The sequence below is a fragment of the Lipophrys pholis genome (genome assembly GCF_963383615.2).
Source record: "Lipophrys pholis genome assembly, chromosome: 4".
NCBI lineage: Eukaryota > Metazoa > Chordata > Actinopteri > Blenniiformes > Blenniidae > Lipophrys > Lipophrys pholis.
In genome coordinates, this window is record NC_137637.1 from 29,295,181 (window position 1) to 29,318,251 (window position 23,071).

Sequence of the window (23,071 nt, forward strand, 5' to 3'; positions counted from 1 at the left end):
TAAACGTGTTCGGCAAGCTCAGCCTTAATTTGACTTTGGAGTGACTTTCAAGCTTGAAATCTTTTGGGGCTCATTAAATGCAGGCATTGAAAACAGATGCCCACCAGTGAATTGGTTTTGACTCGCCTCTGCCTAAAAGCAACTCGTGCTGTTTCAGTAATGCAGACAAATAAGCATGTTTCTATTTACAAGTAGTGTGGAAAACCTTGTAAGGCAGCCTTGTAATTTTGCAATGTTCACTTTGAAATGCCTTTATATAATATATGCTGTATCTTCTATACAAAATATGTTACAAGCCAATCCCAGCTAAAACAAATAAACAAACAAAAAAAAAAATCCTCTGTTTATAATGTAGACCATATTTTTTATATCACACAAACATCTTGGTTTGCACTTACAAAACCCATCTTTTATTGTTGGTGGAGGTGTGAAGTGACTTGCATCATACAGGGAGGATGATGTGACATATGAAATGCAAGTCAGAGATGAGAAACAAAAGAGCAAAGCCTAAAATGAAAAAAAAAAGAAACATGATTTTTGAAAGAAATATCCTCATTAGATATGCAAACCCAAGTTGAAGCACTATTTATATTCAGGGGAGATCGGATCATTAACGATGTGATGCAATTACAGTAAAGCTGAATTTAATTTCTCAGTCAAATAATTAAAATAAATGCAAGATAATGAAGATTTGGCGCAGGGAATTATGAGAGAGCTTTGAAACGTCTGCAGTGAGCTTATGCCCGTCTTCCCCACATGCATCCCAACACGCGGACCGACGCGACCTCACCAACCAAATCAAATTTGACTGCAGAAGATTTTGAATGCGTGCCAGGTCTAGCTCTCTCATGCACACAGAGGCAGAGCCTCGGCAGTCTCTCAATGGGGACAGTCAATCAATACACACTGATTACATGATTGGATCCCCTGGGCACCAAAACTTCATCAATCAATCATGCGTCCACCTTTCAGCCAGCTGTGCCTCTCCAACTGTCAGCTCTGCCATCCAGGAATAAGGAAAAGAGGGAGGGAATATGTGCCGAAGTCTGTATGTGTCGGTTTATGTGGGTGGGAGGTTATGCATGGGGGGGTGTTGAGGCAACACTGACATCATCATCCTCATGCAATAACAGCAAAGTAACAAGGACAATAGTGACAAGGGATGGTCGTTTGATCCCCGATCACAAGAGGCCGCTGTCTGTCTCACCTGTCAGATTGTCATTATCGTGACACCATCTCATCCTTTAAATAGTTATTTCAAAGATGGATTCATCTCAGAACTGAGCTGCTTTCACTTTCATTGTCTGTTTTCCTTCTCCTGCCTTGTCTTCTCTTAACCCTCCTACTCCTAGTTCCTTATCCCATTCCTTCTCTCCTGTGCCATAATCCCACACAGTTATAGAGCCAGTTTGTGTTATTTTTCCCACACTCTTCTTTCTTTTCTTTTTTTTTAATAAGTAGCACAAATAGAAAACAGAGGATGTAAGTATTTCTGTTATGACAGAATGCTTTAAAAGAAGATCCTTCAGAGGACGGATATGGAGCTGTGTGTGATTTTAGTTGGGCATGACTTGCTTCTAACCAAGGGCATGGGATATCGGGTTGAGCTCAGACACATGCTGACCCATGGTGACCGATGTGTGGTGTTTGATTTCAGCGGATTTAAAAGTGGTTTTATCATTTAAAGCAGGGTTGACCAGGCAGGAGCCCTCTGGGAGTACAACAGGTCCTCAATCTTTCCTTAAGCCCCACAGCTTCATAATGAGAGTAAGGCGGGTTTAATTGGTTTTATAATGAGCCTGCGTGCTGAAGTGACACACAAAAGGTACCGACACGCACATACATGCTAAATACTGCACAAACACACACAAGCATGCCAGCAAACACAAATCACACACCGAGCATTCAGTCTGCAGTTACTTGATTTTATGATCTTCATAATTTTATATTGTTCTAGTTGATTACCACACAGTTTCAGACAGTTGCTTACCAGAAACTCACTCAGCAATTATCTAACAAGCCATGCTTGGCAATTTACGTCACCAATATGTGGGAAAGTAAGGAAGATTTCTTTCAATGTCAATTCAAAGGGTTTAAAACTATACAATTTTAAGAAAACATCTTTACATTGCATCACTCCCACTGCTTGACCATTCGTTTCACTGAGCTGCTATGAGATACATTCTCCCAAGGTGTGCTACTTTCCATATATCTGAATCGGTTGACGGTGCCTTTCCTGATGCTTCCATAAAATAGATCATTTTAGTCTGAAAACATTGCTACTTATGCTCCTTCTCTCTCAAGGGATTGACATTCTGAGTTTGTATTTTTATAGTGCATACAGCTATAATGTCAGAGATTTTTATTCACTTTGAATTTTTTTAGGTTGTACTTAGATTTTTGTTGTATTCAGTAAAACAGTGATTCTCAGGCGCTTTTTTCCCCCCTTGATGTTCTGTAACCTTAAATAATATAGTGAAGCCAAATACTGATAGGCATGCACACCCTCATGAATATCAAAAAGCAGACACTTTTAAAATGAAAGCATTGACCAATGCCTACTCTATATTTTAGAAGGTGCCTTATTATCCGTCTAACATGTGTGCAAATCTAATTTTGACAATCTCAGGACAGACGAAACCTTTCTCCCTGTGATCTTTGGCACCCTCACAAAGGGAGCCCAGACCTCCTTCTGCAGTGGAACATATGGTCTTTCCAGAACACGTGAGATAGTATTAAAGTAACCAAGCAATGGATGAAGGTCCAAATGTATTTGTATCACAACTACAAGCGGTCTTGCTTCATGTTTTGACAAGTCTGGGAGTTCTAGGTCAATACTGATGGAATCAATAATCCCCCAGTGGGTTATTGAAAGAAGGTCCCTTTGTTGTGCTTGGTATCTCTGTGTGTCATTGTTCTGGGATACTTCATGCAAGTCCAGCGGCCTTCATGGTACAGTAAGATAAATACCATTGTTGCTTACTGGGGCTTTTTACCAAGAGGAAGCTTATTTCCCCCAAACCGACGTAAAACCTCCTCCATGAATCTTCCTGTGTGGCCCATGCCATGTAACAAAGGAACTGCACTTAACACCACATGTTCATATGACCTTGATGCACCTTTTATTTCATTTTCTTTTCACAGCTTCTCACAGCTGACAGGGATATATATTTTTAAACTATGAATAATATGTAAGCTGATAGCGGCAATATCCTTCCTGTTGCTGAAATTCCATTTCCAGAACCTGTGCTGGTGGGGGACAAAACATCTTAGTTTGGACTCCACAAGCAGATACGCAACCTGAGCCCATGGAGTCCAAAAGAAAACAGCGTCTCTTTCCTCGTGCATCTTAAATACTAGGCTCCACTCTTGTCCTGTGAGAGCCAAAGAAAACAGAAAATGCCTTCTAAGATGTCACTTGGCTCGAGCCTGGTTGGCTCTGTTGTAAATCTGCCAGGCCTTGTATAGCAAAACACTCACCCGAATGTCTCTCCCATGAGTATTTACACATGGGATTGATTTCAAGCGATGATGCCAGCAGGAGTATACAAGTAAATGTACCTAAACCCCCGTTTTTGCTGTTTTGGTGGAAAACCTGGTTGAGGTTAAAGATGATTGCTGTGTTTATGTGGTCGTGGCTATCCGAACTTGAGAAAGACCGGAGCAATATTGGTCCAGCCGGTCTGTGCCCAATTTAACCTAAACATATGGATGATGACCCAGGAGGCAAGGAGCAATCTGTTCGACCAATCATTCTCAATCTGCCGCCCTGACAAGGTTTCATCTGTCCCCCAAGACCCGTCTGTCTCTCATATTTTGAACTAGACATGACAAGCTTGGTGTATTTGTTTACAGCACAATGTTGTTCAGCCTTTTCGTCAGCCTTTTCGGAGAATCGTTGATCGGTTTTCCTCAATGCGGACATTTCATTTCAGCTTCACTCAATTTTTCACTCAAAAGTCATTAGAATTACTTTATGGCAGAAAGACACACATAAATCTTTTATCACTCCAGTGAAAAGGGAGACAGAATGAATATATGCATAAAAGACCACATCTAATAGAGATATAAACAAACTGTACTAAGAGGGATTTTGGCAGAGAATTTATATTGGATGCTCCCAGGCTTGACTCAGTGTTGTGACAGGGGGCATGTAGTGACATAAGGGCCAGACAACTGTCCACCTTTAGGGTTGAGTGGCCGTGCATATGGTCCGATTGCGGTTGACAGCCCAGGAGAGTGCACATTGATTAGCCCATATATCCATCCCGGCTGTGTGAATGCTAAAGAGCCCGGGCTCATTACAAAAGCTGAGCCGCAGCGGCTAATGAAAACAACGAGCATCACAGAGGTGCACATGTGTATTACAGGACATGACTAATCATTCAGCCATTATGTCGAATGCAGCCACAAAGAGGGACATATTGATCACAGCCAGTGGATACATTGGATTTTGGGAAATGCTCACCTACAGGTGATTATCAACTTGTTCGGAAGAGACATCATGTCATTTAAGCTTGTGCATGTGTGTTTTAGTGGATATAGTTAAGTCTTCCAGTTGCAGCAGCCAAATTCTCAGTTTTCCATAACCTTCAGCTGCATGGCAAGCATCCAGGTCTTCATACCACAATTTCTGCAACTCAGCCACAGTCTCCTCTCTGTCTATGCATGTTCACGTCTTTTCTCTCTCCTTGAGGACACGGTTTCCTGTTCCGCGTTTCCTGTCCTCCTCCACACATCCCTCATCCTTCATATCATTCTCATTGTTTGTCCAGTTCCCATGGCCCACCAACAAAAGCAGTGGGAGGGAGACAGTGGAACAATTCATGGCGGCCGTATGGTCTTCATTTTCCTGACCACACTACAGTCATAGTTCTCTAGTTTGTTTCCATTTGTGTGACCAAGAAGAAGAAAGATGAGCCAGAGAAGGAAGAGAGGACAAAGCAAGTTAAAGTAGAGAATAATGAGGTGGTGCTGCCCAATGAAACTCGGTCAGGACAGAGCAGTGAGATAGACACCTTTTCTGTGTTATCACAAAATTGCTTCTCTTAATACCATTTACGATTTCAGCGATGCCAAGACATCGACTGGCAATCCTCTTTGAAGACCTTAACCTCCGGTCCGGCCTCCTTCATGCAGTTATGAAAATCCTTTCAGTTTAGCCTCAAGCACACCTTTTACCTTTTCTGCCCGTGTCCTCCCTTCCACAGAAACCGGTTCTAATGATTCCAATCACCAAAGCTTCTTTTTCTGGCCCCCCATCACAAACTGTGACTTTGAGAAGTTCAAGTGATTTGCACTGAGAAATTTCCCCACTCGGTCACCTCGCTCAATGAGCCATAATGAGTCCACTATTTGCACGTGAGTGTTTGACTAAGGTTTTATTTGCCTCAAGCTTAACATTTTCAACCATTTTTAGAGAAATATTTCCACTGATAGTGTGCTGGTCCATTTTAATTTCATTTAATGCTTTACCCCCTTTAAATTACCATATCGTCCAGAGATTTCAATTGGCCCTTAATTTTCTTCAGTTGGCTAAATAAAGGCATCACAGGCTTTCACAAGAACAATCTTGAGGCAGCTGCGGGGATTAGATCTGTGGTCCTCTGTCTTCCTGGGCAGTCTACTGGCTCACAATTAAGGGTTAATCATAACATGTTACTGCAACCCCTCTGCAGCAGCTATGACATCACTGAGCGCCTCAAATGTAGTTACACACAAAAAAATTACAAGAAATGAGGAACATCGTGGTACTGAGCTGCACAATCTTTTTAATGTGCCCACTAAGTCAGTGGAGCATCCAATTCCACTCTGTATGCTGTGGCAGTCCATCTGAGCATTACTGTGCTCTGCAGAAACATTTCCTTAGAAAATCAATTCCACTCAACACCTGTTGTGTGTTTGAAGCTGCCACAGGGTAAGCAAGGGTATAATGTCACTCTACAGCACGCTTGCCGCTTGCTTACTTTCCAGGCTACAGTACCAAAGGCAAGGCAGCTATAGTTGTATTGCACATTTCAGCAACAATGACATTTCTTTACAGGAAAAAAAAATTATAATAATCAAAACGGGATTTACTGTAATGTCTCATTGTTTTGTTGTTGTATGCTTACCAGTCAACATACAGTTTTGCAAAATGTGTGGACTACTATGCAATAGATCCTGCACACATAACCCAAAGCCTGGATGACAAACATACGGCAAATGGACACCAAGAACGGCAAATGGTGTAAGCTTCCTGCTCTGTTCTGTTTATGACACTGATGGAGGCTGTATACAATAAAGACAACACCAAGCAACTTGAAGAAACGGCGAAGTAATTTACTGCATTTATTGAGCTGTATCCTCTCTGCCCGATTCATTGATGAGACCAAATTAGCCTTCCCACGACTGCTGCATATGGCAAGGTGGAGGATAAAAGGCACATGGCTGATACCGCCCGGTCACATGCGCTACCTCCATGTGCTGTTAGGATTCTGCTGTCTATAGGTGAAATCCCATGTTAAATTATAGATCAAAACCTACACTGCAGGTATCAACCACTGGGCTGTCATTAAGCCATTGCATTAAGTATGAATGCAGTTTAATGCTGAGCATTGCATCTTTGTTGCTCACTTGGTTCCCTCTTCTAAGACGTAGAAAATACATTTCAGTTTGCTGATACAAGGCTTTGCTGATTTTAGTTAGAAGCTTTGTTCTCACTCACTTTTTCTTCAAATTCTTCAAACTGAGAGCTATACTCACATCGGCTGTATACAGTTCAATTTTATTCCATCTCAGTACAAAAATAGGTGAAGAAAAGTCACATTTATACAGTGAATGCCTCCGAAGGTACCTGTACCACAGTTATTGCATCATGATTCTTTTTCAGTCTTTCAACTTGCTTTAGTTGAAAGACTGAAAGTAATGGTTAAATACAACAACAAGAAGAGACATGACAAAAAACAGCTTGTTCTTTCACTCCATCTTGAGATTTGTATGTGGTTTTCACACATTTCACTCACTTTCGTGTATGAGACGCTGCCTTTATGGGAGTTGTGAGGGGCTCTGAGTGTTCATTTAAACAGACATGAAAAAGCTGTGTGTAGACCAGAGAAAGTACATGGTGTGTTTCTCAGACTCTGCCAGTGGGTTTCTAAGTTCAGGGACAATGTTTGTGAAGCTCAGTGAGACTTTTTTCCCAGAGCATCGCATAGGCAGAGCCGCATCACCGAACCCAATTGTGCATCACGGTTGCAATAAATTGTTTAAACCTTGATGCGACGGCACCAACAGAAATGCTAATCTGTCTTCGCTGGGTCCTCTCAGCACTTCGCTAAGTGGTAACCATGCCGTTGAAAGTTGCATGTATCTGCACCTCCTGCCTTGAGACTGGAATACATTTTAATAAGGATCAGTAAGATAATGACTTTTACCCAGATTCACCTCATTAGCGCGTGTCGCGTACAGTGTAGGAGCCCCTTTTGTATTCAGCGCAGAGTTACCCTCAGGGTCATACTACTCGGCTAAATCCATGCACCTAAGGCAACAAAGCTGTGGCAGATGATGACAGAAATGTCCTGTTATGTGTGGAACAGGAGTAGTCTAATCGAGAGGAATTGATGGGCGGATCCATATGCTGCGCTGAGCCCGGATAGTGACACTGTTGGTTATCCCTCTGACCTTTCACCTTGTTCCACCCTTTTTGCGGCAGGCTTGACCTTTGCAGTGGCCCTGGCGCTGGAGTGATCTGCTGATAGCATTTATTGTCATGCCCCATTTCCACTGAGCCTGTCCATTTAGGGGTGATGGAAAAGGATTGGAGAGGTGACCCTCTGCTCCTCTGAGGCTCCCGGGAGTCTGAAATCAGGGCTGCATGTTCTGTCAGTGTAATGACAAAGTCTGGCCTTTAGACACTCTGCACTTACCAGCAGTAACGACGGATTCCTCTCCCTCTGCTCACCCAAACTCACTGCTCACTTTCCGAAACAAACCCAAAACATCGTTTTCGGTCAGTCTTTCTCTCCCCCTCCTCATCCCACATCTGTCTGCCTTTCTTTCGCTCACTTAATATCTCTCTTTCTTCCTCAATATCTGTCGTTTCTCTCTTTCCCTTGGCCATTCTTCTTTGTCTCGCACAGCCTGTTGTTTTTCTTCTCTCTCTCTCTCTTTTTCTTTCACTGTCAGGCTATCTTGTCTTTTTCCCCCGATGGCTCATCAAATGAAAGAGCTGCAGCGATGCTATCTGTGCCCCGAGTCTGGCCCTGTGTGTGTGTGTGTGAGTGTGTGTGTGTGTTTGTGTGTGTGTGTTGTGCGTCAGACAGATTGCTCCTCATAAGACTGAGACCCGCAGGCTAATGTCACAACAGTCCTCTCACACATTTCCTCAATCAGCTGCATGCTGTACGACTGCAGTGCACAGAGCCCGCGGTCCTACCCAGTCAATTCATTTGAGTCCAAGCTTGAGCCTTATAAGAACTTGATTATAATAAATCTTTACAGTGCACACTTGGAGTGAAACATGACGGACACTGAGCTGAATCAACTACATGAAAGGGGTCAAACTATGTCTGTGGCTGTAAAGCATCTTATTGTGATAGAGGAAAGAAATCACCAGAAAAGGTTTAAGCTGTTTTTACACACAGTTGGCCGTGTTTAGTTTCGAAGCATGATTAGTGAACATTTTGTTTGCTTGTACGTCTCAAAATAAAGGAGCAGTTCAATGAGTTCCAAGCTTAATTCTGAGGTTTTAATTTTTTCATTTGTGCTTTTGATTTCCTCAGCATGTTCCAAAAGTATTTTAATGTTTACCAAACACACAATCTGAGAAGCATGTCCAGTTCTGTAGCTTGGAGTTAAAGAGATTAAACAGTAAGAGTTGATTGACAGAGACACCGTTTTGATAATCAGTTTAAAGTCTTTTATTTTCAAAAGTGAGGATTTGAGGCTTTTCTCTTTCATGTCTGATTAATTGATTTTCCTTCACCATTTGGGCTGTTAATCAGATAAAAAAAAAAAAAACACCGTTAGGGCATTTTGTCTTGATTTTTCTTAACTGTCTAATTAAAAGAAGTACACGGATTACTTCAAAAAGTCATCTGTAGATTTGAACTTCATCAAACTTTATATGTTATTGGCTTGTCTAACAACATTAGCATTTATCTAAGCGGAACTGCATGACTGACTTTAGAAAATGCGCCCCATTGTCCTCATAAGTAGAAACACAAGGGTCTCTGTGCAGCTCGATTGTAAGTAGACAAAATGTTTTGTTTGAAATATCTTGTTAATCATGTACCAGAGCTTTTTTTGGCTGGCCCATGTGTTGTGTTTACTGCCACTGTGGAGGCATAAATCTTGTTCATGCATAAAATACTTTTTTCCTGCTGGCACTCATTAAGCCGGCGCGAGCGCAATCGACAGCTATGTGTGAGAGGCGTGAACTGGGGCATGGTTAGCTCATGTTTGGCTTTTTTTTTTTTTGGCAGTGCAGCTCGTACTGAGGTTGCCTGGAGGTCCTCATGTGATAACCAAAAGAGAACAGAGTGGAGTCGCTCTTTTACCAGATACTCGTCCTGGTCAGTCCTACCGATGGAGCGTTAACCCTTCAGACGAGAGGATATCATAATGACAGACATACAGGTTACTTTCACTGTGTTTGGGGTTAAGTAAATACGACTATTTACCAGTTTTATCAGCATACTGTTACTTCTAAAATCAAATAACTAGCATTAGTATCTAGGAATGAACAAATATCCCTAAAATGGTGTCGAATAAAATCTTGTGATGGTGAGATATTTGACAATATCTAACTACTAAACCACCTGATTAGGAAAAAAGCTGTCATATGAAGACTTCACAAAGTGTCAAGCCCTGAGTTCAGTGAGAAAAAACATACAGATTTAGTTCAATGAAAATGTTTTTCTTGACTCAAAAGAGCTTGTTGGATAGTTTATTTTGAGGAGTCATTTTTTCTTTCCCTTATTACTATTTTTTACATGTGCTGTTAATGCTGGATCTTTTAAGGGATTCAAGCCACCATCTGATGCATATTTTAGGATTTTAAAATACAACTAAAGTTTGCAGAGCTGTGACCTTTCTCAAAAGAAATCTCAAGGATGATGCAAACTGTACTTGAACGCCTCTTAAATGGTACAGTCTGCTTCTGAAACCGTCTATATATATATATCTTCCATACGCCTTTATTCAGTTCAGGGTTTCTGAAGCCGATTCTAGTTAACAATGGTTGAAGGCAGGTTGCAACTGCAACAAGTTGCCTCTCGTTCAAAGGAAAAACAGAGGGAAAACACACACACACACACACATCTATTTCAAATCACTAATTAACCTCACATACATATTTTTATAAGGAAACCGGATTACCTCCAGTGAACCCACACATGCACAGGGAGACCACAGAACCTCCACATTTGTTCATGTTGATTCAACACTGTGCAGAAGAAGGAGCCACATTTAGGCACATGTTGTACTCGTGAGTTATTGATTTATTGGCTACACAAAGATGTCATCAAGCCAACAAATCTGACAATATTCTTATTCATAAACTCATACGCTATGAAAAGCCTCGGTTGGTATCCAAAGTTGTTGGAACACCAAAAATGAAAGTTGCTCTCTTTAGTCAACATGTTATTTAATGTGAGTCTGTCTCATTAGCTGAGCACAGTAGACTTCATATCTCAAGGACATGCAGCTTATTAGTTCACATGACTTAGAAAAACGAGCTGAAACCTCAAATCCTGTTTGAGAATGTAATTTTTTATAAGTGTTACTCAAATTAGTGTAGTAAGTGCATTTGCTCTGGGCTATTTTCAAATGCAGATTTAGTGAGTAATGTAATGCTGCAGCGCACTGTGAGTCAAACGAGTTAAAATAGACTACAAAGCGAATTCTTATTGTCATAGAGGAAGATGTCAGCTGGTGGAACAGAGATGGCACAATATTTTGTTTTTATTGGCTTTTGGACTACAGCGGAGATCCGCAGCAATGTCTAATAAAATATGGTTTATGGAGTTGTTAATTCATTTCATTCCTGGATGTGGTCTTCCTTGACGTTGATGCTTCTGCCAAAAAGGTATTGCCAAGTTTATCCCTAAATATGTGACAAATCTGAAAAGAGACTTTAAACAAATAGAAAATCCTATGATAGGCTTAAAAACAAAGACACGTCAGATCTGTTTAATAACTAAATCCCGCTTTTGAATTATTTTGTTTACTTTCATGAGATTAAAGATTTAGTGACTGACCTGCGATACACAGAAAAGTTTCACAGCTAATTACATTTATAAGCACGGTAAAATGAATATCAGGGACGCAGTTAATGTTCAGTCTGTGAAGAGGCCCTTTAAGTAATTTGCGATGCTAAAAGCCATTTCAAACCAAAATTCACTGGAGCGCTGTTTAACAAGAGCCACTGCAGCTGCAAAATGTCCTGTTACTCTCAGTTAATACAAAGTACCTGAAGGAACGGGCAGGTGCTTCAGCTTCGGCTGGAGTAGTCATGGATGGACATTTACATCAATATGATGAGCGAAAGTCTAAAGGCTGAGGGAGACGATGTGGCGTTGCATAATTACCCCACCTTTGTTCAGCTGCGTAATGTCGCCCCATAATCGCCCAGACATACTTAACCTGACCAGTTATGCTAATTACACTGGTAATTGAGAAGATCAGTGAGTTAATTTCCGGCAACGCATTGAGGATCTTTGCAACGTCTGTGGCAGCGAGACACAAAAAGCAGCTATGCATGACGTATCTCTGCAGTCTGTATCTCATCGAGATAGATAAATCTTGTTGATGTAACACGGAGTGTTGGAGAGCACAAACCATTTAACCCAGCCAAAGCATTTAAGGTGCATTCCACCCATTTTACACACAATGATCAGTTTATTTGTCATGCAGCATGACTTACGCCTGTCAAAACAGTTGTCTAAATTGGGACTGAGATGAGATATTTGAGCTCAGATTACTCGGTTACGCAGTCATGCTGGAGGGAGCTTTGAGAAATAAACCTGCTGTCACAGTGAAGTCATCTTGGCTCGAGCCTGGAGCTTTCAGGTTTTTTTTTTAAAGCTACAACCTAAACGAGTGTAGTTTAAAAGGCGAGTATTTTCAAGACCAGGAGGATCGAACTAAAAGACGGTATCGGGTTGCACAATGGAAAGTGTAGCCGGAGCGCGTTTGGCTGTTCTTTTCACAGGCTGTCTCTCAGAAGCCCTTAGACTATCTGCTCCAGTAAAATGCTGCATTACAATCTTTATTAAAGGTACGAGGTGACACATATTGCAAAACGTGATAAGCAGACTGAATTCCTGGCTTGTTTCATTTGGTATCAACTTGTTTAAGAGGAAATAGGGCAACTTTTTTCACACCGTACTTAGAGATACATTTCATTATCACCATTAAAGATTTGCTTCTTTTTTTATGTCAATGGTGCAAAGTATTTTAGTAGATCAGCAAGAAAGTGATATTCATATTGTTAATCAAAATAATTGTGCTGATTATGATCATTTCTACTGAGCAGCACAAACAGCCATCAGCAGGTAAAACATCAGGGCATTTTTCTAATTGGTATAAAGAGTTTTTTTTATGAAAAGACACAGCCATCAAGAAAAGGCAGAGATACCAGTGGATCAACAACAAGCATCTCTAAGACAGTAAGGTTGTGTTGAATTACAAAGGTGCAGTGGCATTAGAAAAGATCTGGTTTCATCTCTTGAGCTTCGGCGGCTCAAAGTAAATAACCAGATAATCCCAGCATGCCTGTACTAATAAGAGACAGATTAAAGCCTCTCATGCTTGATGACTGACTGCCCTTACCTTTTTCAGACGTCCGCTCCTGGTGCCCAGAAAGACCACACTGTGCCCGTTGTAGACGTAGGAGGTGACAGAGGTCAGCCTGTCCCTGCTCTCGGTGAACACTGTCCGACCCGACACCAGCTGGGAGCCCCCCAGGGGTTGGTTTATATCCAGGCCGCAGAAGTGATCATCGATGGGAACAGGCTGCATGGAGAGAGGGGGGGGGGGGGGGGGGGGGTGGAGGAGAAGAAGAAGAAGGAAAAAAACATTAGAAAATAATCATGGCAGAGGGGAGAAAAAAATGTATATTAAAAAAAAAAGGAGGAACCAAAAAATAAGAAAGTGAAAGGAAGAGGGAGTGAGTATGGCAGATGTAAGCAGGGGGAGGCAGAGGTAATGAGAAGGGGTGAGGAAAGTAAGTGTAGGCCAGAAATTGACTGAGATTACTCTAGACACATGCGAGTATAAGAGGGGAACTCGGTCTGACTTCTGGTAAGTCTAACATGCATTAAGTGCACAATTTTCTGGGTAAATAGTTGCTTCAAAAGGGTTTCGGTTGTGTGTTCCTCCACAAGCCGCCGAGAGGAGAACATTTTGCGGAGCAGACTAATTGCTGATGGCAAACATGAGAAACGCGGTGTGTTTTGCGCCTGTTTCTGTGATTTTTTTTATTTTTTTCTTAGATTGCTTGATCTGGCATCACACAAACAGACAGCACAAGAGATGTCAGGTTTTGATTAAGCATCAAAGAGAGCTACATGCTTATCAGTCCTATTCTATCTTCTAACGCGCACCTCAAACCTTTATTAATTGCCTGTCACTTAGGATACAAATCTACCTTTTTAGGACAGCTAATTCTTTAATTCACGTTCCCCATTTCTTATGCACGCATTATTCCATTGTGTGCTTTTTTCCCCCATCAAGCAATGTGCTTGAGCTTCACTGAATGTAATTACTGGAGAGATCTCACTGTAAACAAGCTTCATATCTCATCTCACTCAATTCTTTCTTCTTTTTTTTTTTTTAACACAGGATTTCCAGTCTTGTAAATTACAAATCCATTTTTTTTTTTCATTCGTGGATCTTCTTTCTCAGTTTTCTCACACGTTAATATCAAATTACAGTCCATTAATTATGTCTATTCGTACAGCTTTAACTAGCTGCATGAAAAGCTGAAAATTAAAAGTTGCCTGCAGCGGTACAAATAATTCTTTAACAGTTGAGGAACTGCATAGCTCCTATGCCCTGATCACCAGTATTGTTGGCTTTAACATTACCCATGGCATTTCCAAAAGCTGTCTTACTAATTCACCAAACTCCTGTTTACATCAGGAAGCTAATCCTGAACTAAGTCGGTCCTCCTTGCAGCAACATGGAATCTGTTTCTGTGTCAACATTACTGTAGAGTATCCTCATTTAACTTCTCCGTTGACTCCGTTTGTAGTTGTTATTGTGGCATTTTCTTAAAAGTTGATCAATTTAATTGTTTAAACATGCAAATAGAGCATCATCCTCATACTGATTTACGTAGCTCCAGCTGAGCTCAATGAGGGCATCCATCGATAAACCGACCCGTGTTGTACTGACAGCTCAGCTAATGTGTCAAAGCAACACCGTGTAGCTGGTTGCTTTGTTTTTTTTTTCCCATAGCATTAATATAATCATCATTTATGTGTCATACATATAATTGTTTTCACCTGTACTAAGATATGAGTTATATTCTGAACATTTGCAGTCACAATAGTTATTGCATATTCAACATGACTTCACATTAAGCCAATTAACACGACTACACATTAAATATTATTTGTTATATTCATCACATTGGGTACAAGAGACAGTTTTAGACGGTCAAAATAACAATGTCACAGATGCTAAGTTAGATTAGCATGCATGTTTCTTACAGTTACATTATCTGACTTAATAATCAACTTGTGTTTTGTTGCAGCATTAACAGAGTCCATATTTAAAGGTAACTAAATCAAATAGAAACCTTTGTAGATATTTCATGGTTCATGTCTTGGAGGTATGCGTTAGGATTTAAAAATTATTTTCTCCTCACAATGTCAATAAATCCTTCTCATTTAATGGAGACCATCTGGAAACATGCATAAGAAAACTCAAGGTTTTGACCATAATAATCACAAACAATGGCTGTGAGATTCCGTTTGGACTGAACACCAGTTCTTCCCTCGGTTGTTTCACCATTTCTATTCAGACTGAAATATGCCATTAACTGTTGTAAGGATTGCCATGACATGGTCATGGTCTCCTGTTAGTCAGTTCCATAAATAATGATATTTTTGCAGACACTCCAGCTTTCACGCCTATGAGAGTACTTTCTGTTTTTCTCAGTGCTGGGTCCTCACAGCACTTGTTGATGCAGATATGTAAGAAGACACCTCCTAATGACTTTATTTATCAGATGACTCTTTATCTGACAGCACTTAATGAGCCATGCTTTTATCAATATGCTGAAGTCTCCTTGCATAAACTCAGTGAACTCAAGTTTCATCACTGAAATGTCTCAACTACTACTGGATGGCTAATAAGTCCTATACCGATGTTATATTTCCCAAATGGTGCATCATAAAGACTGGTACATAATTTGGCTTTTGTCATTTGGAGAGAATTAACATTTATCAATGACATTTGGATGCATTGCAGTTTATATGTATAACTTACATTTTGGGCGACCTATAACTTTTTTCTGGTGGCATCAACAGGTCGAAGCTCTAGGTTATAAACAAGGACCTGAAAAATAGACTAAAATACATTTTATTTCAGCTCTTCGTGTAAAAGACTTAAAGGTTATTATCAGATGTCTAAAAATGTATTATTGTATGGTAATCACCCGCCTATGAGATGTCTCACAGAGTTTTCACCAGGTGTTTTATTATCCTCTTCCTTGTCAGATTGTGGGAAATTAGTGATCCTGAAACTTGTTACTAGAGCAGCAGAGTTTAACAATTTTTGTCTTTTCAAGTCCATACTGGCTCTCTAAAATCCCTGTACATGTAGATCACTTAGAGTATCGTAAAGGCATAAAATAAATAAATAAATAAGATGAGTTATTATTCAGCAAACCAAAAAAGAGCACACAATCTTCTGACATCTTAATGACGACACCGGATCATATTTAGAGAGTTAATTACTTAATTATAATGTGTCTCTTTTCTCCTTCAGTTGCTTTTATGAATAACATTACATATTATTTGTTTGATGGCATAGTCGTATCAAAGTGCATGTTGGGAAGCACCAGAGCGATTTATGCGATGAATATCATTGTTTTCTTGGTCGCTTTCAACTTGTTTCCGTGAAAGCCGCTCATTATGCAGAATTATAACACTCACAAAGGCACCGACTTGGACATTTACAAGAAAGCCCTTTTCTCAAGATCAAGAACAGGTCTCGGAGGGTTCAAATACCGCTGACAGCAACAAGAGCAGAAGGAAGGCAATGAGCAGAGCGAGGGAGAGAAAGAGGAGGAGAAGAAGGCGGGAGTCGGTGCCCGAGCGCCTGAATGAAATCAAAGCTCCCTACAAAACTCCTCTGATTAGCATTGTGGAATTAATCTCCTCCAGCTCTTCTGCTCTCACGGGATCCTAAAACCTGAATGGTGTCTTCAGCAACAGCATGGGCTGTCTGCCTATCAGCTGTTTGGGCTTCAGTAGTTTATAATCAAAAGGCCAACCTTCAGCACATCTACACTGTAGACCCTGATAAGTTGCCACACTCTGAAAAGTAAGGCAACTGATTGCCTCAAACTTTTTAATTGAATTTTTAAGTAGTGCATACTTAATCCTCAAAATTGTTTCAGTTAATCAAAAAAATCTAAGTTTAAGTAGAATTGTTTGTCAAATTAGTACTACTTAATTTAACTTTGAGGATAGAGCGATCATATCTGTGCTCACGACTATCCTAGAACCTATTGGGTCTACATATGTTTGTGTTATGAAGTGAAAACCAAGTATACAGCAGCGTGGTTCTGTCAGACGACCTACCGCTTTGGTGCATTGGACATCCTTTCCCAGCAGCCAGTGCAGCTCCAGGTTTCCTTCTCCCTGGTAGCAGGACTGCAGTCGCTCTTTAATGCGTGTGTTGATGTCTTGGATGGTGAAGACGCAGAGAGCAGAGTGATCTGGAGGGTCGTGGTACTGCTTCTGTCCTTTGGAGAACAAGGCAAAGAGCACGTCCTCCTGAGCGCTGATGTTCAGCGACTTCGCCAGAACCCTGCCGGCCTTGGACAGGTATGCGGCCTGCAGCAGACGGTACTCCTCGCCTCTGTGTACGCACCCCACAGGCAGCGACACATACGAGTGGAACTTCTTGTCACCTTTGCAGAGGCGGATGATGCGAGATGTGTAGAACAGGTCACCGGGGGAGCCACCCGCCGGCATCCCATTCTCTGGAGTTTCTGGCTGGACAGTCATGAAGTAGACGAAGCTGCCGCTGGCAAATCCGTAGATGTAGTAAATGTCAAAGTGTGGAACAAGAGCCAGCGTGTCTGAGGGGATTTTAATAAGAGATGAAACAAAGTCAGTGTGAAGCTCATAGTCCAGCATGGAGGAGGATTCCGGGTCACGTGGCAGCTTTCGGCTGGAGATGGTTGGAAAGTAGTCCTGTTTGCCGCCAACAGCAGTGCCGATGTACAGAGTGGCATCCTGACCTTGCGAGGGCACGACGACCCCAAACATGGTGCCCGTCTGGTTGTCGCTGGACAAGTAGTGCTCTTTCTTGTGCGTGGGCTCCACAAGGATAAACAAATCATCCAGCCTCATCAACTTACAGACGCCCTGGTAGAGGCTGCCGCAGGCCAGCAGCCGATTTTGAGAGTAGTCAATGAGCAAAAGTTTGTTGACATTGTCAGTGGAGGCCAGAGGCTCAGAACAGGGCTGGACAATCAGTGGCGGATAGCACGCTTTGTTGTCATACTCTGGCCCTGTATCATGGGACACCAGGAGGGTGAGATTAGATGACAACTTGTAGATTCGGTTGACGGCTCCGATGTAAAGGGCCCCAGTAGATTGATGCACCGTCAGGTGGTTCAATGACCACTCCCTTCTCTCTGATTGGAAGGTGTTCAGACTTTGGCCCAGAGTCGTCTTTTGATTCACAGAGATTAGAGTCAATAGCCACAGTGCCAGGGGCGATGACATGACCTTTAGAGGACCGTGACCTTTCGTGAGGCCACAGTAAGTCCATCCTTTATCTGAGCACGTTCCCATCCCCACAGGGCTCCAAAAAAATACCCAGCTCAGGCAAATCCGATTGCGTGTAACCAGGGAGCACGATTGCGCAAAAAAAAGAAGAATACGCCGATGTGTGGTCTTGTCCGCCTCAAGTGATCTTCACATCATTCTGTAAAAGAAAAGAGAAACATTTGCTTTTAAACTCAAACAGATCATTGATGCTTTGGAGTTTGAAAAAAAAATAAAAACACTTTGAGGATATCATTAAAACATTTTATCTGAGAGCCTCGAACTGCTCTTGCTTGTTTTTTTTATTCTGTTACTGCTTAGTCAGACACGCAACATCAAAGAAACATGTAATCATTTGTTCAAACTGTCTCCGCATATTTACTAGCCTGAGAGATGGTCCAATATTCTCCCTATCAACAGGGGGACTCATTATAGTTGCCCCTCTGCAAGAAAGAACTAAGTGCAGCCTATTACTTGAACAAAGCAGTGACACAATGTAGCCGTGCACGCTCTCGATCTGGGTGGCTAATTAAATGATCCAAATGTATTAATTATGCATCCATATTTTGGTCTCCCTGTTTTCCTTTTTCCCCCCTCCGCCTTGTTCGTTTAAATGGTTGAATCCAGGAGGAATTAATCACTCTCCACTGTGGCCGACATTCCTAAATTAATCAGGCTTTTTCCAGGGATGGCAGGGAGTCATTAGAGATTCAGAGCCTGGCAGCATCCGCTCTCACACTTTGCCTGTTTAATTTCATTAGCATATTTTATGGAGATATTTTCAGGGGACAAACAATGTCCGTCAAACGCATGATGGACTGAGGGATGGATGCGCGAGACACAAGGATGTCAGATGGGTTTTTACCTTTATTTTTCCTTGTCATAACTACTATATAAAGTATGTTTTAGTCTGCTGCAAGGTGTTTGTCACTGCAGATCCCACTAAATTGGCTCATTTGTAATGAAAACAGGTTCAGAGCTCAAAATACAGACAGATGTTTAGTGAAGGCGATGCTCGCATTGTAGATAAAGTGACTTCACTTATACCGTTACTTCATTGAAGTCCATTAATGGAGTAATAAAACTGTCTGTATAGGAGGTCGCACCATAAATTAAGATACCCACATCACCCTAAATCCCGCCTGTGTGCCGCCAGGAGCTTCTCCTGTCTGTATCAGAAAGATTATTTCTATCTTCCCTGTGTTGTCTCCTTCACCAGTCTAAAAGCACCTTCACACTCCTTCACTGACACTTTTTTAAAAGCAAAATCCTCCTCCTGTGCAAAATTTCCTCTGAAGATATCCTGCCAAATGCCACAGGGCTTCAGCTCAAAGGCAACTGTCTTTTTTGGCTGGAGCTAATGTAAACAGAGTGTTTTCTCAGTCAGACTTCCTGGTATAAGTAAAGGTTAAATGAAGACAGCCATGTCAGATCCTAATGTGGGGGTCATGATGCGGTGGGTGCTCTCCATTGGCTGACTAACAGGACGTCCGGCTGAGTTGAGCCGGGGCCAGGGATGGGGCGGATGGACTGATACTGAGCTGGCTGGGCCAACTCCAGCTCCACTCCAGCATCTCCTGTCCATCTGTCCCCGCCACACTCGCACAGGGGGAGAAGTCACTCGAGTGTCTCGACCTACTCTGCTCAATTTGGCAGGCTCAGTGTGAACAACTCCACCCGTAATTGGCCACCGAAGAGTAATATCTGTCACACAGCGCGACACTGCTTTTAAATCTGAACTTCAATTTCATATTTTTTGTTTTCTGGGAAGTTTGCATTATAACAGATTTAAATCAAGGAAGTGTCTCCCTATTTTTTATGTCTCAACGTTTCATGTTCTATCAAAAAAGCATCCTGTACTTTTATTAAAAGCTTTTTTTGTTTTGTTTTGTTTTTTTCTTACTGGACACAAAAACTGTTTGCTTTTATTAGCTCTCAGGAAGCTGAGATTTGGCAGTGCATGCTGGCTCCAATATTTACATCTTCATTATTTTAGGCAAGATGTCCTGCAAATTCCCCAAGTCGTCTGCTTTGCAAGCTGACGAGTCCCTGGTTGTGTTCCCGTGTTCATTTGTACTTTGATGTGAAACCTGATAAAAGTAGTATTCAGGCATTTTGAGATCTTGCGGTGACATTTTGATGTTTTGATATTGAGTAAACTAAAGTTAAAAACTCTTTGCAAGATATACATGCTCATTTTTCAGTAAAAAACCCAAACCCAAATCATCATTCTGTGGAGAACCTTTGCTCTCTGGAGTGCAGACGTCTTCTGATTTTTTTAGTAGGCTTTTTACGTAGATAATGGGACATCATGCAAAGCACTAAAGAGCTATTTGAAAGTGGGTGAAGGAGGTCACAGAGATCTGCCCCGATCTTTTATGTATATTCTTGCACTGCCATAAAAGAAGCAAAAAGGGGGTTTATGCTTACTGAGTCAACCCAGGGAGGCTTTTTGCAGTAATGGCCTAACTCATGTTGTAATCTTATTAGAAACTCCAGTGTTGCCATTTCCTCGATAATGGAGTAAACAGCATTTTTGAAGTCCAATTTCAAAAAGCAAATCAAAAGATTTTTGCAAAAACCTGGACGGAGTCTGGCCCGGCCTTAAACAACAGACACCAGCAGTGCCACCCCGAGGTTAATTTATTGTTGAAAGTCTCCAGCCAAATCCTCAGGGGAGATAGAAAACAAGAGAGGAAAACAAGGAGAGAAATTAGGAAGTACCGGCCGCAAACGAAGCCGGGCAAGGCATTCAGGCAAGCAGCAGCCTCATCGTTTCATCCATTTCTGTTCTGCCGACTTTGGTCACGTCTAAGGCGTGCAGTCATGCTGCTCAGTGTTTACCCTGGATTATAGAGACAGCTCTTCGCCCTGCGCAGTCCTCCCTGCTGAATTCTCCGCCTCGCCACTCAGACACGCTCCAGCCCAGACGTGACTCATTCACACTCACACACAGGAACATGGTTCGCTGAAGCCTCTGGGGACACAAGCTCTCAGCGGGCACCAATCACAACGTAGAATAGGGAGAAGCCAGCCTCTTGCGCTCCACAAACACGACCCTTTGACCTGGATCAAGATCAGTGAAACCAAGTCCATCGTTTCAGTTCAGGTTTTATTGGGGTGAAATGCTGTCATATAGCGTCTGTAACACCCTGTTAGGCGTGATTCATGAGGCAGGCGGGATGGTTAGAATTTTTTTTGTGTGTATGTGTGTGTCTTGATCGATCCATCTGTCGTAAAGTAATTACTCAAATCTGAATTTTGCTTCTCTAATATGATTTGGTACATCCTGCTTGTAATACATTGTAGTCAAGATTGCTGCTTTGTCATCACAGTGTCCTAATTGACTAAAATACTGTGAAACAGTAATGGAGACAATATTGTTGCAAAGTATAAACATAGTCTGAAGTAACAGAAGTAATGATGGTATAGCATAATTTAGCTCACCTACCGGAGAGCCAGATTTGGCTCTGAAAGCATGCTGTTCCATCTTATCTTGTTTACGTTTTGGATTATAGATTTGTGAGAGATTGGGAGCTCTGTCGACAGACTGTGCCATGATCTTTGTAAAGGTCAGAAAATACATCTTTGTTCTCACACTTAGTCAACAATAGGAGTCATTGTCACTCGCCTCAGAGGTGATAAAAACATTTTTTGTCGCTGTTGTTTTTTGTGGCCTAGTTTTATAAGGCTACACAAAGGCAATAACAGTACAAGACCACGGGGGCGGAAAAGTGTCTGAACTACAATAGTCATAACAGCTTCTGTCCTCATGATTACAAGCCGGCTGTGCAGAAGCGCGCCAGGTTTTTAGTTTTTTTCTTTGTAGCTGTGGGTTTGTGAGGACAAGGCTGCTGAAGTTTCAACGGTTTTCTTGAAGATCATTTTGAAAATGTTTATGGTATAAAAAAATTTAAAAAAGACCAATGCACTTCTGAACAATGTTTGCACTTACAGTACGTGAACCCACATGAGATACTTTTGTCTTCAGGGCTTTCAACAGTACATAGGCGGGCCAATGGGGGAAGGGCCAGCGTTGTTCACATTACACATGAATGGACTGGGAGGGCGCCAGTCGCAACAGAACCTGACTTCCAAATGAATAAATGAAGGCAATTAGTAGATCTGTTTACAATGTTGTGGAGACAGAAGTAGGTCAAATGTGGCAGAGACAGGAGGGAGGAGGGAGCCAGCAAGCCAGAGCCAGGGGCTGTCGCTGGTACCTACAGTGATGAGTCGGGGAATTAGGACATGAAAATGCCGTCTTTATTAACGATGACTTTTAAATGAATGTCATATTGAATCACATGGGACCAGTGGGGTTTATTAGAAAAAGCAATGTTTTGTGATCAGCCCATCGTGTTTTATCTGTGGCAGCGTGGTGAAGGGGCACCCCAGGGCAACAGGCCCCGCCTCCAAAGACCCCTCCCCAGAAACACGGAGTCAGGCCTCCGAAGGCATAGTGTGTAGTGCGGATGCTCACACTGCAGATACCCACAGGATATTTCCACTTTGATGCCGCAGAGTGAAATTTTGTGACAGTTGGCCTGTGGTTAATTTTCATCATTGTGTTCTACAATGTAAATTCAAACAGCAGTGCTTCCCTCAGACGTTTCTCTCAGTCAGGGGGGAGAGAAGGTTCCAACCAGTATTTAGATTAATGGTAATAACGCTGTGTGATTCAAGTATCCTCTGGAAACCAGTGCAAATTGCTTTGAATTCATTTAGTTTTGTTGGCAGCTATCCTAACACGTCTGCTCGTCGCGGCATTACTTTATATTAACAAAAATAAACCACAATAGCTTTTTCTCCACGCCTGTTGTTTAGTTTATTGGTCAGCGCAGATATTGTAGGCTTTAGGACTCTCCAGTCAGCCACTAATCTTGATGGTAGAGTAGCGGAGGGTGTCTGTGGGGAACAGTAAAACGGCACTATGTCATCGCAACACGCTCGCCTCCTAATAACTGCAGGATGCTGCAAGGAAGCTGGGCCGAGGCAAATGTGACATAAGGGACCCATTCCAACACATCACCACAACAGAGTCAGCAACCTCCTCTGCAACGCATGCCATTATCTCA

At 41.9% G+C, this 23,071-nt stretch overlaps 1 protein-coding gene across 1 annotated transcript in view; it reads right to left on the bottom strand.

The window, feature by feature from the left end:
- The window catches only part of LOC308108412 (plexin-A2-like), a gene marked incomplete at its 5' end in the record, with an annotated part of 69,554 nt that extends 51,534 nt beyond the window's left edge, over positions 1 to 18,020 (bottom strand). The window contains 2 exons of the mRNA XM_080461298.1: positions 12,814 to 12,996; positions 16,797 to 18,020. Of these exons, the coding sequence (XP_080317424.1) occupies positions 12,814 to 12,996; positions 16,797 to 18,020 (1,407 nt within the window). The remainder of the gene's footprint in view (positions 1 to 12,813; positions 12,997 to 16,796) is intronic.
- Between the last annotated feature and the right edge of the window lie 5,051 nt (positions 18,021 to 23,071).